This window comes from Podarcis filfolensis, assembly GCF_964270895.1.
Source record: "Podarcis filfolensis genome assembly, chromosome: 1".
Taxonomy (NCBI): Eukaryota; Metazoa; Chordata; class Lepidosauria; order Squamata; family Lacertidae; genus Podarcis; species Podarcis filfolensis.
The window spans coordinates 125,698,353-125,713,335 of NC_139604.1; the positions used below are offsets into that span (position 1 = coordinate 125,698,353).

General features: G+C 45.9%; 1 protein-coding gene across 2 annotated transcripts in view; it reads right to left on the reverse strand.

Moving 5' to 3' along the window:
• Positions 1–988: 988 nt before the first annotated feature.
• The window catches only part of MTHFD1 (methylenetetrahydrofolate dehydrogenase, cyclohydrolase and formyltetrahydrofolate synthetase 1), a 72,512-nt gene continuing 58,517 nt past the window's right edge, over positions 989–14,983 (reverse strand). Inside the window, exons 27-29 of one of the 2 annotated variants that reach the window (XR_014547726.1) lie at positions 5,849–5,957; positions 3,265–4,823; positions 989–2,187 (exon numbers count right to left, since the gene is read on the reverse strand). Coding sequence is in view for 1 of the 2 variants with exons in the window: in XM_083612025.1 (XP_083468151.1) it covers positions 5,868–5,957 (90 nt within the window). In the remaining variant the exon portion in view is untranslated. Of the gene's footprint in view, positions 4,824–5,848; positions 5,958–14,983 lie in introns of both variants that reach the window. The other variant, XM_083612025.1, reaches the window with a different exon arrangement.

The window sequence follows — 14,983 nt, forward strand, 5'->3', positions numbered from 1 at the left end:
TTGCTAGGGATGATGGCACCTGGAGGACCACAGGTTTAGGCACCCCTGATGTAGAGCACAGCATTACACCAGGTCAGACTATTTGTCCACAGAACTCAGTATTTCCCACTCTGACTGGCAGTATCTCTACAGTGTCTCAGAGAAAGGTCTTCCCCTTCCCCTCCAACCCTGATCTTTTTAGCTGGAGATGCCATAGTTTGAAATGGAGATCGTTTAAAAAGATCTTTTAACGTGGGAGGTTAAGTCCAGTCAAAGGCAACTATGGGATGCAGCGCTCATCTCACTTCAGGCCGAGGGAGCCGGTGTTTGTCCACAGACAGCTTTCTGGGTCATGTGGCCAGCAGGTCTAAATGCCATTTACCTTCCCGCTGTAGCAGTACCTATTTATCTACTTGCACAGTTATGCTTTCGAACTGCTAGGTTGGCAGGAGCTGGGACATAGCAACGGGAGCTTACCCCGTTGTGCAGATTCAAACCGCCGACCTTCTGATTGGCAAGCCCAAGAGGCTCAGTGGTTTAGAGATCTTTTACCTGTAAAGCATATGCACCACCACTAAACTACAGAATAATCTAAACTGAAATCAGGTTTTTTTCCAGTAGGGGTTGAGGAGGTAAGGAGTATAAGGGTTAAGTTAAACTGAAGGCTTTAATAAGAGTTTCAATGAGAAGTAGTATGCCCTTGATCTCTTTGAATGAAGGGTGATGGCACAGAGGTAATGAAAACAGCTCAGATATACATCAAAATCCAGTTGACTATATGTCGGGCCTTAGAATTTCCTTCCATAAGTGAACATTTCCCCTTCCCCTTTCCAGAGACACAGGACCCTGGTTTAAACCCATCCATGTTGGTGCATTGCAGATGCAAATATTGCAGCATTTATAATCCATTTCCAGTAACCAGAGCTCTTGTCCAAAACAGTTCTTGAACTCATAATAAAAACAAGTTCCTCTACATTAATCACAGCACATTCATCAAGTACCTGAGAGCTTTTCAAAGATGTAGCAGTTTATTTGTGTTAATTACAAGTCTGGCAACAATTGCATTTTCACATTAGGAAGTAATATATCTTTTGGGGGAGAGGAAAGAGGATGTTCCTCTGTGTGTGTGTGTGACAAACCTTATTTGAAACAGCTTTTGCATCTTGTTTGATCACTTGAACAGAAACATGAATGTTGCACAAAAGAAATAAAGGTTGGGCAGTGAACACCAGGGAACTATTAAAAAGGCAAAGCGGGAGGAAAGTCCCATCCTTGAGGTCTTATGTGGGAGATCCAGTCTCCCCACAAATAGAAAGAGGTGCCCAGCAAGGAGCACTGAAGCCTTTGGAGTTGGATTTTTGGACTTTGGATTCTGGAAAAGAAGAAAAATCAGGGCTGCACGCAAATTTCTCTTAAGCGATGCTGACGGAGATGGAAAGAGCACTGGCCAATTTGGGTCTCTCTTGGAGGTCAGGATCTGGACTTCAAACAGGATAAGCCCATCATAAAAACCACAGGAATTATTTCATTTCCAACCAAGAAAAAACAAGCATATGAACCACCCAAGACACATGGGAGCCTGTGAAATAGCACTTTATAAATTGGCAGCCATCGAGTCCATGTTTTACTTTATTGTCACTAATGCAACTGTACGTAGCTGGGGTTGTTATTGGGTTGGGGAACTGAAGCTGATTGTATATTCATATATTCAAAATTAATTTAAAAATATGTTTTTAAAAACCCACAGGAACATAGGAAGTTGCCTAATACAGACCCAGTCCATCTGGCTCAGAATTGTCTATGTTGATTGACAGTGGCTCTTTAGGGTTTCAGAAAAGGGTTTTTTCTCCCAGCCCTACCTGTGGATGGAACCTGGGATATTTTTCTGCATGCAAAACCAAGAACTTTGTCCTTTTATGAAATAAGAGAGAAGCATGGAGCAAGGAAAGTTTCCTATCCATCACCTCTAATTTCTTTTGTCAGAGTTGCACGACTGAGAGTCAGAAAAGGACTCAAAGGAGAGGTATTCAGGTATTTTGTACATTCCCAGTGTAAGGGAACATCCTGGGCAAACCAGGTGTCTTACTGCAGCAGATGCCTCTGCAATCACCCGAGAAGCCATCAAGGTTTGACCGTACAAGTCCACATTGTTCCCAGCCATCCTTGTTGTCTGACAATGATTAGGGTAGGCGTAAATAAACTCCAGATCTGGAATGAAACCAGGAACGGAACAACTATAACAAGCAGAGCCTTTGAAGCAATGCAAAATGAAAACACAGCAGGACTTTAAAAGGTGCAGCGTGCAGACATCAAGCACCCACAGGGAAAAGTATACTTAGAACCAACACACAGTGAGGGCAACATAGGGATCCCAAGAGATCTGGGCAATTTGCTACAATGGCTGGCTGGCATCCAAGCGACAAGATGACCTATTTGGTTGCGGCCTGCGCTGAACATGTGCCAAGTCCCAATCCCTGACGGGAAAACTAAGATGCTTGTTAAATGAATTCCCAAGCAGTGCAAAAGCGGAAGAAGTTAAACAGAGTTTGGCTTTGAAGTTTTCCTTTCTCCAGTTGCTATGAGGAAGACAGGCTCTGTTCATGGGTGCACAAAAGCAAACATACACTCAGACAGGTGTGTGTGCAAGCAAGTAAACCAAGCAGCTACCCAAGGAAGCATTGCTCAAGTGATGGGCAGCTCTGCTCCACTGCGTGGGAAGCTGTCGCTAGAGGGAACACAATCATCCACCCACTTCCCTGTATCATTTAAACTAGCTACACATCTCAGAATAGACCACTTCTCGCCCGCTGAGCCAAACACAATGCCACCAACCTGCTCGTCAATTGTCCTCTATTTTATTTTTTTGCTGCATCCCAAAGACTACTAAATAAAAAGGGAGGTTGATCAAGCTACCTGATGGGCCCCCATCCGCGCATTCAGACTGGCTGATCATATATTTGCAAGCCTGCATTAGGAGAGTCGACTGCTTCCGAACAGGAGATGAAGGCCATTTAAACTGATGTGAGCATGCAAAGCAGAGACATCACCTTGCTGACAAAGGTCCGTATAGTTAAAGCTATGGTTTTCCCAGTAGTGATGTACGGAGGTGAGAGCTGGACCATAAAGAAGGCTGATTGCCAAAGAATTGATGCTTTGGAATTATGGTGCTGGAAGAGACTCTTGAGAGTCCCATGGACTGCAAGAAGATCCAACCTCTCCATTCTGAAGGAAATCAGCCCTGAGTGGTCACTGGAAGGACAGATCCTGAAGCTGAGGCTCCAATACTTTGGCCACCTCATGAGAAGATTTCCTGGAAAAGCCCTGATGTTGGGAAAGATGGAGGGCACAAGGAGAAGGGGCTGACAGAGGACGAGATGGTTGGATGGTGTTCTCGAAGCTACAAACATGAGTTTCACCAAACTGCGGGAGGCAGTGGAAGACAGGAGTGCCTGGCGTGCTCTGGTCCATGGGGTCACGAAGAGTCGGACATGACTAAACAACAACAACAACAGACCATGCAAAGCACCCGTTGCACCGTCAGAATGCTGGTCTGTTTGGCCACAGTGGCCAACCAGATGCCTTAGTGGGAACTCCTCCAGAAGGATACGTGGATGACGGCACTCCCCTAGTGTTGTTTTCCAGCAGTTGGCGTTCAACAATCATACCGTCTCTGATCCTGGAGGTAGTATACGACCATCGTGACTAGCAGGCACTGTCTACTAACAACTTAGGCAATGCAGCGCCCTCCAGATTTTTGCTGGCCTCCAATGCCCATGAATCCCGACCAGCAATGGCCTATGGCCAGGGTTTATGGGAGTCGTAGTTCATCCTTCATTTGGAAGGCACCGCACTGGATGACCCCGGCCTACGATGAGAAGCAAGAACTCAAGGTCTCAGGCACCGGAGTTTCTTAGGCCTGCCTCCAGAGATTCTTTTAACCGAAGGGATTGAACCTGGCTTACCGCCTGCGTGCTTCTGCCATTGTGCATTGCCTTGCTGATTTCAGAACGGGCTGTGCAGCTTGGGGATATGTGCAGAGTTGCCTGCCCCATTCCATGGGAATGTACTAGCATTCATAATTACACCAAAGATTTAAGACGTTAAAAACACACTTTTGTACATTAGGCACTAATAGAGGATGCTAGGGCTGCAGTGTTTGAATTGATTAATCAGTTAGGATTACATGATCACATTTTTTTTTTAACCAACCCAAAAAGGATCTCCTCCAATTAGCTGGGCAGATTTTTTAACAAAGTATTGCGAATATAAAAAGCGCAGAAGGCAAACACCGTTCTAAAAGAAGCCTTCTCTAGCATCTCTTTTCAAAAGAATGCTTCTTTGATATTGCCAAAGACAACACATACAATCTACTAACAAAGAAAATACTACCTTTTGCTTAGAAATATTCCGTTTACCCATATGCATACTGCATAGATCAAAACTCATGTGATTAATCAATTAAAACGTCTTTAATAAGTTTGCTACCATAGTTAAAACCGCATATTGCTTTTCACTGACTGTTTAAAACCACGTTTTGAACCCATTTTAAAAGGTTTCTGGGTGATATGCAACATTAGCCAGAGTAGGCCCTCTGAAATTAATGGATTTAAGTCCATAGATCTACTCCTGAATATGACTAATTCTGATGATCACCCTTTGCATTTAACATGATGCAGACTTTCACCTGTAGTGACTAAAAAGTAGACAACCTAATTAAAAATACAGTATTACAGATTATTATTTTTTTTTAAAAAATGCCACAGGCTAATTTGTTTCCAAAGGCTTCCTAGTGTCCCCTTGAGGTACCTTCTTCAGGTTTCGCCAAACTGGCATTGCTTGGATACCTACAAAAAGAAAAGAAATCATGTCACTAGTCCTCAGCATTGCAAGCCATGATGAAAAATGCAGAAAATAGATGGCCAACTGCAGCTCTCTAGAGCTATGTAGGTCAAACAACTATGTAGTTCTTTCACATGCATGTTCCTGGGATTGCAGAATAATAATAATAATAATAATAATAATAATAATAATAATAATAATTTATACCCCGCCCTCCCCAGCCAAAGCCGGGCTCAGGGCAGCTAACAAGCAATAATAAAAACAAGTTGAATGATTACAACTTAAAAACAAAATTAAAATACAACATTAAAATATTGAAACATTAAAATATTAAAATGTAGCCTCATCGCAGGAGGAGAAAGGAAAAGAAAAAAGAAAGAGAGGGAGGGAATCAAATTGGCTCCAAGCCAAAGGCCAGGTGGAACAACTCTGTCTTACAGGCCCTGTGGAAAGAAATCAGATCCTGCAGGGCCCTGGTCTCATGAGGCAGAGCGTTCCACCAGACCGGAGCCAGTGCTGAAAAGGCCCTGGCTCTGGTTGAGGCTAATCTAACTTCCTTAGGGCCCGGAACCTCTAGGGTGTTGCTATTTATGGACCTTAAGGGCCTCCATGGGGCATACCGGGAGAGGCGGTCCCGTAGGTACGAGGGTCCTAGGCCGTGAAGGGCTTTAAAGGTCAAAAGCAGTACCTTAAATCTGACCTTGTACTCCACCGGGAGCCAGTGCAGCTGGAAAAGCACTGGGTGAATATGCTCCCATGGCAGAGACCCCGTGAGGAGCCTCGCTGCAGCATTCTGCACCCGCTGGAGTTTCTGGGACAGCTTCAAGGGCAGCCCCGCGTAGAGCGAGTTACAGTAGTCAAGCCTGGAGGTGACCGTCGCATGGAATAGGGAACTGCATGATGGGAAAAAGGCTTCCACGCTATTTCAGGGAAGAGTGAATGGTGGGACCAGGCGTGATTGCAGAGCTGGGAAAAAGCCAGCAGTTGCAAGCAAGGAGTCCTGCAGGATAGCGAGCAATGAAGCACTCACTTTGGATTGTCAGTTCATTTTAGAACAGGCCGGTCACTTCTCCAGTTGCTGGGTCCAGGTCAATGTCATAGAAACAAGGCCTAGTTGGAAGTCCCGGCATTGTGCTCATCTGGAAGGAATTAAAAGGGAAAAAATCAACTGTAACGAACTGAACAAATATCAGAACTGGAGCTGGAAACAGGAGCAAAGAACATTAAGAGCTTCCTTGCTGGATCTGGGTCATGTCAGTGGACCAGCTTGAAGCCAAAGTCCTATTACCAGCAGGAAGCAGACCACCAAGGCAAAGGCATTTCAACCCTCTTCCTGCTGGCTAGACAACTGAAAAACTTGGCACCTCTCTTCCCAGGCAGGATTGCCACTGGTACAGCTGACATTTGCCCTGTGGCTTCACAAGGAGAAAGGGAGAAAGGGACAGGGGAGCAAAGCTGGGATCTTCTTTCCAGCAAAGCTGTTATGTACTGAAGTTCTCACCCTGGGCCAGAAGGAGGATACTGTAGATAGGTTTCACTCAGGTCCACATATGCAAATAAGGGATTGAAAGTGACGTTCAGTGATTGGATAGTTACAGAAAATGGTTACTGTTGTGTTCTAGTGGAGCTCTATATAAGCAGGCTGGCTGAACCCTTCAGTTCAGTTCTGTTCTGGCCTATGAATAAACAAGAGCTGTTTGAAGAATCGCTGTGTCGTCTGATATGTTCACCCACAACTTAACTCAAGCCTCTACCAGAAAGGAGGTATGGGAGGAATTAAGAAAGTTAATTCCATCTGCCTGCTAGTTCTTTGGCATCCCAGACAAAAAGCCCCCCATCCAAAACGCCAGCTGCTCTCTTGGTTGCTGCAAACAGGCCCCTGCTGTTGTCAGTGGGGCTCTTTGGGAAAGTACGAGAGGAAAGCTCATTGCTTCGAGTTTGGCTTCAAAGTTCACGAGAAGGCAACAGTACGCTTTGAATGAAGCACTAGTAAACGTATAGATTCGTTTCAGCTGCAATCTTGAGCCTGTGGTCTTTGTGGGTTGCTAATGTTCAAATCCGAACCCTGATTAATAACTATTGTTATTATTGTGTATCTGAAGAAGTGTGCATGCGCACGAAAGCTTATACCCAGAACAAACTTTGTTGGTTTCTAAGGTGCTATTGGACAATTTATTTTTATTTTTTTATGTTGGCTGTGTCAGACCAACACGGCTACCTACCTGAATCTATTATTATTATTATTATTAGTAGTAGTAGTAGTAGTAGTAGTAGTAGTAGTGGTATGCTACCCATCTGACTGGGTTGCCACAGCCACTATGGGCGGGTCCTGACGTTAAAAGCTTCCCTGAACAGGGCTGCCTTCAGATGTCTTCTAAAAATCCGTTGTGGAAGCAAATTGTGGAAGCAAATTCCATAGTTAAACTACACACTGACCCAGGGATGGCTGTGAGCAGGATTCCTGCATTGCAGGGGGTTGAACTAGATGATGATGATGATTGGCAGGGGGTTGGACTCGATGGCCCTTGTGGTCTCTTCCAACTCTATGATTCTATGAATAATTTATACCCTGCCCATCTGGCTGGGCTTCCCCAGCCACTCTGGGCGGCTTTCAACACAATATTAAAATACAGTATTGCATTAAACATTAAAAGCTTCCCTAAACAGGGCTGCCTTCAGGTGTCATCTAAAAGTCTGGTAGTTCTTCTTCTCTTTGACATCTGGTGGGAGGGCGTTCCACAGGGCGGGTGCCACTACCGAGAAGGCCCTCTGCCTGGTTCCCTGTAACTTGGCTTCTCGCAGTGAGGGAACCCAGTGTCCGGGTAGAATGATGGGGGTGGAGACACTCCTTCAGGTATACTGGGCCAAGGCCGTTTAGGGCTTTAAAGGTCAGCACCAACACTTTGAATTGTGCTCGGAAACGTACTGGGAGCCAATGTAGGTCTTTCAAGACCGGTGTTATGTGGTCTCAGCGGCCGCTCCCAGTCCCCAGTCTAGTTGCCGCATTCTGGATTAGTTGTAGTTTCCGGGTCACCTTCAAAGGTAGCCCCACGTAGAGCATGTTGCAGTAGTCCAAGTGAGAGAGAACCAGAGCATGCACCACTCTGGCGAGACAGTCCACAGGCAGGTAGGGTCTCAGCCTGTGTACCAGATGGAGCTGGTAAGACAGCTGCCCTGGACACAGAATTGACCTGCGCCTCCATGGACAGCTGTGAGTCCAAAATGACTTCAGGCTGTGCACGTTGGTCCTTCAGGGGCACAGTTACCCCATTCAGGACCAGGAAGTCCTCCACGCCCGCCCGCCTCCTGTCCCTCAAAAACAGTACTTCTGTTTTGTCAGGATTCAACCTCAATCTGTTAGCTGCCATCCATCCTCCAACTGCCTCCAGACACTCACACAGGACAGCTGGGGTCCCTTCCAGCTCTGCAATTTTACTGTGTGAGGAAGACGCTGTTTTCTGCTTTGATCGCCCACCATGCAGTTTCATGGAATGACCTTGTAGTTTGGAGAAGGGAGAATGAAAAGAATCCCCACTCACTTTTCCCACACCAGGCATTAGGTGATGAACCTTAATCACGTTTCCGATTCGTCTTTCTTTCTTTCTTTCTTTCTTTCTTTCTTTCTTTCAAAAAGAGAGAAAAAGATTTCCACCACTCTTTCTCCCATTTTGCAGAGAGCTCAATTAGGTGGATGGAGAATTTCCTGCTCAGCACTGCGAAAGAAAGCTCCAAGTTTAGCTGAGACATGAGCCCCCGCTTCCAATATCTTAATCCTGGCTGGTGGGCCATGCAGGCAGCAGAGTCTTAAAGCAAGAGAGAGCTATAAATTGGCTGACGTATTTCCACCCCCCCCCTGCTAAGATTACTTCTGAAGCAACGGTACATTTTTATGCAGCTCTTTAGAAGGCTCGCTTCACACACAAGGGATCATAACCCTTAATCAGTGATATTCTTTCTGCAGGTGACCCAGGCTCGCGAGAGACATTTTTTAAAGATTAACCCGTGTATTTAAAAAACAAGAAAAGACGAGAAGATTTCTAGCAAGCAGCATTTCTGATTAAAAACCAGACCAAACCCCAACAACCCACAAAGCAAACCTATTACACTCTGAAAATGGCTCCCATCTGGCTCCCCAGAACATTATGGGAATGAATTCTAAATAGTGTATGTTTTTCCTTTTTCTTTTTGCTAGTCTTGTTAACCTCCTTTGATTGCAAAGAGGAGGGTTGGGGGAATGTATGGATTCAACCAGGAGATGAGATGGGGCCTTAGAGACTAATACATCTATTACGGCATGAGCTTTCAAGCTACTTGCTCTTCCCACCCAGAATAAGTGAGCCTTGTCTACAACTCCATTTACAAGGTCTTAACACTTGCCTTTTCGGCTGGGATTTCGGCGTCAGTGCTGAATGGGTACATCTGCAGGCAGCAGACATGGCAGGTTAATAGAGGTTAGGGACGTTCACCCAGCTGCAGACATAAGCAGCGACCAGCATACAAAGGGCTGTAAATCTGCTCAAAGGAGTCGGCCGTAGCAGGGCTTGCGGACCAGCAAAGCCATTTAATGCCTGGCTTAACCATTTGCTCAAGAAAATAAGCAGGTATGGCAACAAAGAAGAAGCAAATTCTCTGTGCAAGAGGCTTCCTATTCCCCCTTCCCCCCCTTTTTTGGATTTATAACTCTCTAGCGCTGTTCGATCAGAACATGCTGGGAAGGGTTGCTTAATCTTGAGCAAGAGAAGCAGGATTTTTCCCCCCTGCTTCACCTTCAAGATGCCCTTGCCTTATACAGCAAGCTGCTTGCAGAACTCTGTTCACTGTGGGTGGGACGACCTTCGCCTGCAATTCAAAACACACTTTCCCGGAAGAAAGCCCCACTGAATACGCTGGGACTTAATTCTGAAAACAACATGGCTAGGATTGCATTACAAGATTTGGGTAGCCCGGAAAAATGACTTTTCTTGCACAAAATTTCTACCATGTGCATGCTCTCTCTCTGTCTACATAGTATGTGTCCAGATCTTTCTCCCTTCTCTTAAAGAACTTTACATAACAGAACTTTAAAAAAGCAGGGAGAGATGATGTTTATTCACATTGGTACAAGCCCATCAGAAACACCCACGGGCTGACAATCAGCAAGAAAAGATGGAGATTTAAGCCGTCCTTTACGTTTTGCACCTGCTACTTTCAGACCCGTCCATTCAAAGCCAGTGTCCACCCTTTCCCACAGCCTTGCTCTTCTTATAGCACAAATATTTTAATGGGCACAGGGAGGGGAAAGAAGAAGAAGAAGAAGAAGAAGAAGAAGAAGAAGAAGAAGAAGAAGAAGAAGAAGAGGAGGAGTTTGGATTTGATATCCTGCCTTTCACTCCCCTTCAGGAGTCTCAAAGCGGCTAACAATCTCCTTTCCCTTCCTCCCCCACAACAAACACTCTGTGAGGTGAGTGGGGCTGAGAGACTTCAAAGAAGTGTGACTGGCCCAAGGTCACCCAGCAGCTGCATGTGGAGGAGCGGGGACACGAACCCGGTTCCCCAGATTACGAGACTACCGCTCTTAACCACTACACCACACTGGCTCTCAAAGGTGTTCATAAATCGAGTCACTTTTGCATTTCTGTTGCTCAAGAGGCCTGCGTTGCCCCTTCCATAGCAACAACAAAAATATATAATAGTGAGTGATGTCTCAGACCAGGACAGTATGAGAAATACTGTTTACAAGGGAGAGAATGTGAACATATGGGGTCATTAGAATATGCAGTTGTGATGGGTAAATAAAGAGAACAATGGAAGGGGCGGGGAGGGAAGTTAAAGATTATGAATATATAGTTCTATTCAATGAAATGTTAAAAAACTGTAATGGAAAAATATAAATAAAAAAATTACAAAAAAGGGAATATTGTTTACAGTACTAGCTGCTGTGCCTCTAAAAAGAGTATTGTAGAGCTGGAAAAGGGGAACCAAATGACCAGGAGACTGCATCAATCCATTACGAGGAAAGACTAAAATATTTAGGACTTTATAGTTTAGAAAAAAGTAAGTTAGGACACACAATAGAGGTATATAATGTAATGTACAGTGTAGAAAAAGTGGATGAAATACATTATTTTCCCCCACTCTTCTTAGAGGCCAGGGTCATTCAACGAAGCCATATGGTGACGGCAAATTCAGGACAGGAAAAAGAAAAAGACTTCCTCACATTGTTGAACCACAGAGCTCACTAGAATCATAGAATTGTAGAGTTGGAAGGGACCACGAGGGTCATCTAGTCCAACCCTCTGCAATGCAGGAATCTTGTTGCCCAACATGAGGCTCAAACCCACAACCCTGAGATGAACAGTCTCCTTATCTTCTCTAGACTGGGGACAGAGAGAATCAATTGCACCGCCCGTTTGCAGACCACAGCAATATGTTCCATCAGCTCAAGTTTCTACCATCCCATTCTGCTGTGGGAGATGGAGAGAACATGATGCAACTCTGAAAATACTGCTTTAAAAAAAACACCCTCCTATCCCACACACCCAAATAAATTCAACCAGAGCAAAATAATCTATACCAATAGCCTTCCAGGCACAATCTTCCCAGTCCACTTGTTCCTTACTACAACAAGATGTGGTGCTGAAAAAGGCTTTAGAAGGGAATTGAGATAAATTCATGGAGGAGAAGACTATATCCGTAGCTACTAGTCAGGATCATGACTGCTCCCTGCGGGATTAGAGGCACTGATGCTTCTGAATTCCAGCTGCTGCAACAGGAGAGGCCTAGGGCGGTTCTGTTCTCCTTGTGGGGCATCTCAAGGACTTTGGGCTGGCCGCAGGATGCTGCGTTCAATAGGCCTCTGGTGCTTATTCTGTTCCTGAGCTTTGCAGGGTGAGTGGGCGGTTGTCACAGGGTAGAAGGAACAAATGCTGCCTTCGCTGTGCACCTCTGATCTGAAGTACAGGGGAGCATAATACATCCATTCTCTCGTTTCCACTCCCACAGCTGGTAGGGCTATGTTTCCACAAAAGTGAGAAAGAGACGAGTGTTTGGCGCTCTCTGGGGAGGTTGCAAACAGTCAGGGAGGGAGGGGACTGCAGGCTTGTGCCATGCAGACCATAATACAAGGCTTCCTCCACCAGCCCGGCGACAAAACCAGCTCCGACCCGCAGGGCTCCTTATAATCTTAGCGTTTTGAAGAGATGTTAATGGGAGCAACGACACTGCGCTGAGCGAGTGGGTTTTAATAATGTTAAGCATAAAGATTATGCTAATGGCCTCGTTGGCTGACGTGTGCTTATTCTGGGATGCAGTTTGAAAGAGAACGTCGGTGGAGTCAAAGACCAAATTCAACCCCCTGAGCGCACCCCCTCCCCTCTGGCCGACATCAACCGGTGCTCCCAAGACTGCCAGAACAAGTCTTTGGTTTTTGAGTGGCTTGTGTCAGGCGTAGGTTGTCAGCAAAAACAATAAAGCACTCAAGTAAATAGTTACTGAGGGAAACAAACTGCAGCTCGGGCCTAGTGGTTTCAGCAATGCTTTTCAGGAGGTCTTGCCCCGATGATGCAGTTGCAAGGCCTGGATGTCCCCATCTTTCCACCCCTAAGGCTCCTTGACTCCCCACACAGTCTCAAACTGCAGCTGCACACAATTCATCTCTGCCCCACTCTTTTCATTGCTCTGTGCGTTCTTGGAGACTAAGGAGGGAGTGGAGCTGGTCGCAGCAGGAAGTGGGGACTCCCTGGATTCTTCAGCAGCCTGTCTTCACTCTGCCTTTTGGTCCCCCTCTCCTCCAGCCTCTGCTTCAGCCTCAGAGTCTGCACTGCTCTCTGCCCCAGACTCTTCCTGCTCACTAAACCCTGTTACCTCTTCAGCTTCCAAACCTCCTCCTCCTCCCAGTCTGCTCCCTCTTCTCCCTCTGACCACTCATCGTCGTCCCACCACCAATTCCCAGGCTCTGAGCTTCATTCCCTTGGGGGTTCCCTGGCTGGTTCCTCCCACCATTCCTCTGCAACCAGCCAGTCCATGACATCTTGCCAGGAGTAATCACACCTACAGTAGGGCTGGGCAATATATTGTCCAAAACTGGTTTGAAGTCCTTATTGTGATATCAGTTTCATAATTTTTGACCTGGCAATATATTGTGAATTATGGTGTGTGTGTGTGTGTGTGTGTGTGTACTTTGCAAAAATCACAATGTGGGAAAAACCGCAAAGCCAGCCAATGCTTCTCTCTGCCTGCTCAGCTCTCCATTGACTCCAGCGAATCACAAGCGCAGGCGCTGGTAAAAATTGTGATGCAGGAAAAACCATGAAGCCAGCTAATGCCTCTACATAGTTCCATCTTTCTTTCAGACATTGTGATGTATCAGTATACAGTGGTACTTACAGATGCTTCAGGTTACAGACTCCGCTAACCCAGAAATAGTACCTCGGGTTAAGAACTTTGCTTCAGGATGAGAACAGAAATCACGCGGCGGTGGTGCGAGGCCCCATTAGCTAAAGTGGTACCTCAGGTTAAGAACGGCCTCGGCCCAGTATACCTGAAGGAACATCTCCACCCCCATCGTTCTGCCCGGATGCTGAGGTCCAGCACCAAGGGCCTTCTGGCGGTTCCCTCGCTGCGAGAAGCCAAGTTACAGGGAACCAGGCAGAGGGCCTTCTTGGTAGTGGCGCCCGCCCTGTGGAACGCCCTCCCACCAGATGTCAAAGAGAACAACAACTACCAGACTTTTAGAAGACATGTGAAGGCAGCCCTGTTTAGGGAAGCTTTTAATGTTTGATGCATTACTGTATTTTAATATTGTGTTGGAAGCCGCCCAGAGTGGCTGGGGAGGCCCGGCCAGATGGGCGGGATATAAATAATAAATTATTATTATTGTTGTTGTTGTTGTTAGTTTCAGGTTAAGAACAGACCTCCAGAATGAATTAAGTTCTTAACCCATATTGCTATGTTTGGCTGGTGATATATCACAATGCTGAAAAACAGGTATCGCCAAGCGCTCGTGTTCAGGGTTCCTGCCCCTCCCAGGGGTGATGTGTCCCTCAGGCCAAGAAAGTTCAGTCACCTGTAGTGTCCTGCCTATTCCGACAATGGTGCTCCAAAGGCACAGGGATTTATGCAACCCCTGCTACTGAACCTGAGGACTGAACCCAGGACCTCAAAGCTGGCTCTTTCTGCCAATAAGTTATGGCTCTTCCGCCTGAGCATAAGCAGCATCACCTTAAGCTGCCAGCCCCTGAGAGTCTTTTTTTTTTAATGCCATATGGTTTTGTGAGAGCCTGGAAAAACAACAGCAAGAATCTAGTGCTACAGGCAGACTTGCGTAAGATGCTTGGGGGATTTCAATTAAAAGCCAAGCCGTCCAAATTTGGAGATGCCAAAACGAGACAAAATGTTTTAGTCTTCCGAACATTCCTGCAACATGTGCTTTGCTATTTATACCAGAGAACATTTTTTTTCTTGGGCTAACAAGCATATCTTAGAAGAGAGCTCCTTCCCTCAACTCTCTCCTGGTCACAAATCAGCAATATTCACCCCAAATCAGCAATATTCACCATAAAATAATTGAAGGTCAATCTGGATAAGGAAAGTGTGTAACTCGGCTGCAGGTTTAATGCAGCGTGCTGGATATTTATTGATTTAAAAAAACAAAAAACAAAAGTGACTTAATGTACAAAGCATTGAAAGTAAAATTGCTTTGTAAGCTTGCACAACACAAAACAGGTGTTTGTTTGTTTGTACCCCAGCGTCCAACACATATAAAAACAATAAAACATGAAACATACAGAGCGGCCTTCAGATGTCTTCTAAAAGTCAGATAGCTACTTATCTCATTGACATCTGATGGGACAGCCTTCCACAGGGCGGGCGCCACTACCGAGAAGGCCCTTTTGCCTGGTTCCCTGTAACCTCACCTTGCTGTGAGGGAACTGCCAGAAGGCCTTTGGAGCTAGACCTCAGTGTCTGGGGAGAATGATGGGGGTGGAGACACTCCTTGGGGTATACAGGCCTGAGGCTGTTTAGGGCTTTTTAAACGAGAAGGGGCGCTTTATGGCCTAACATGAAGAGAATGAGATCCACACAAACTGCAGAGATTCACAGTCCCTCCAGCCCTCTTTTTCATCTGGAAACAGCATTTTGCCAGTCCAGCTTTCCTCAACTTTGGGTCCCCGGATGCTGCTGGACT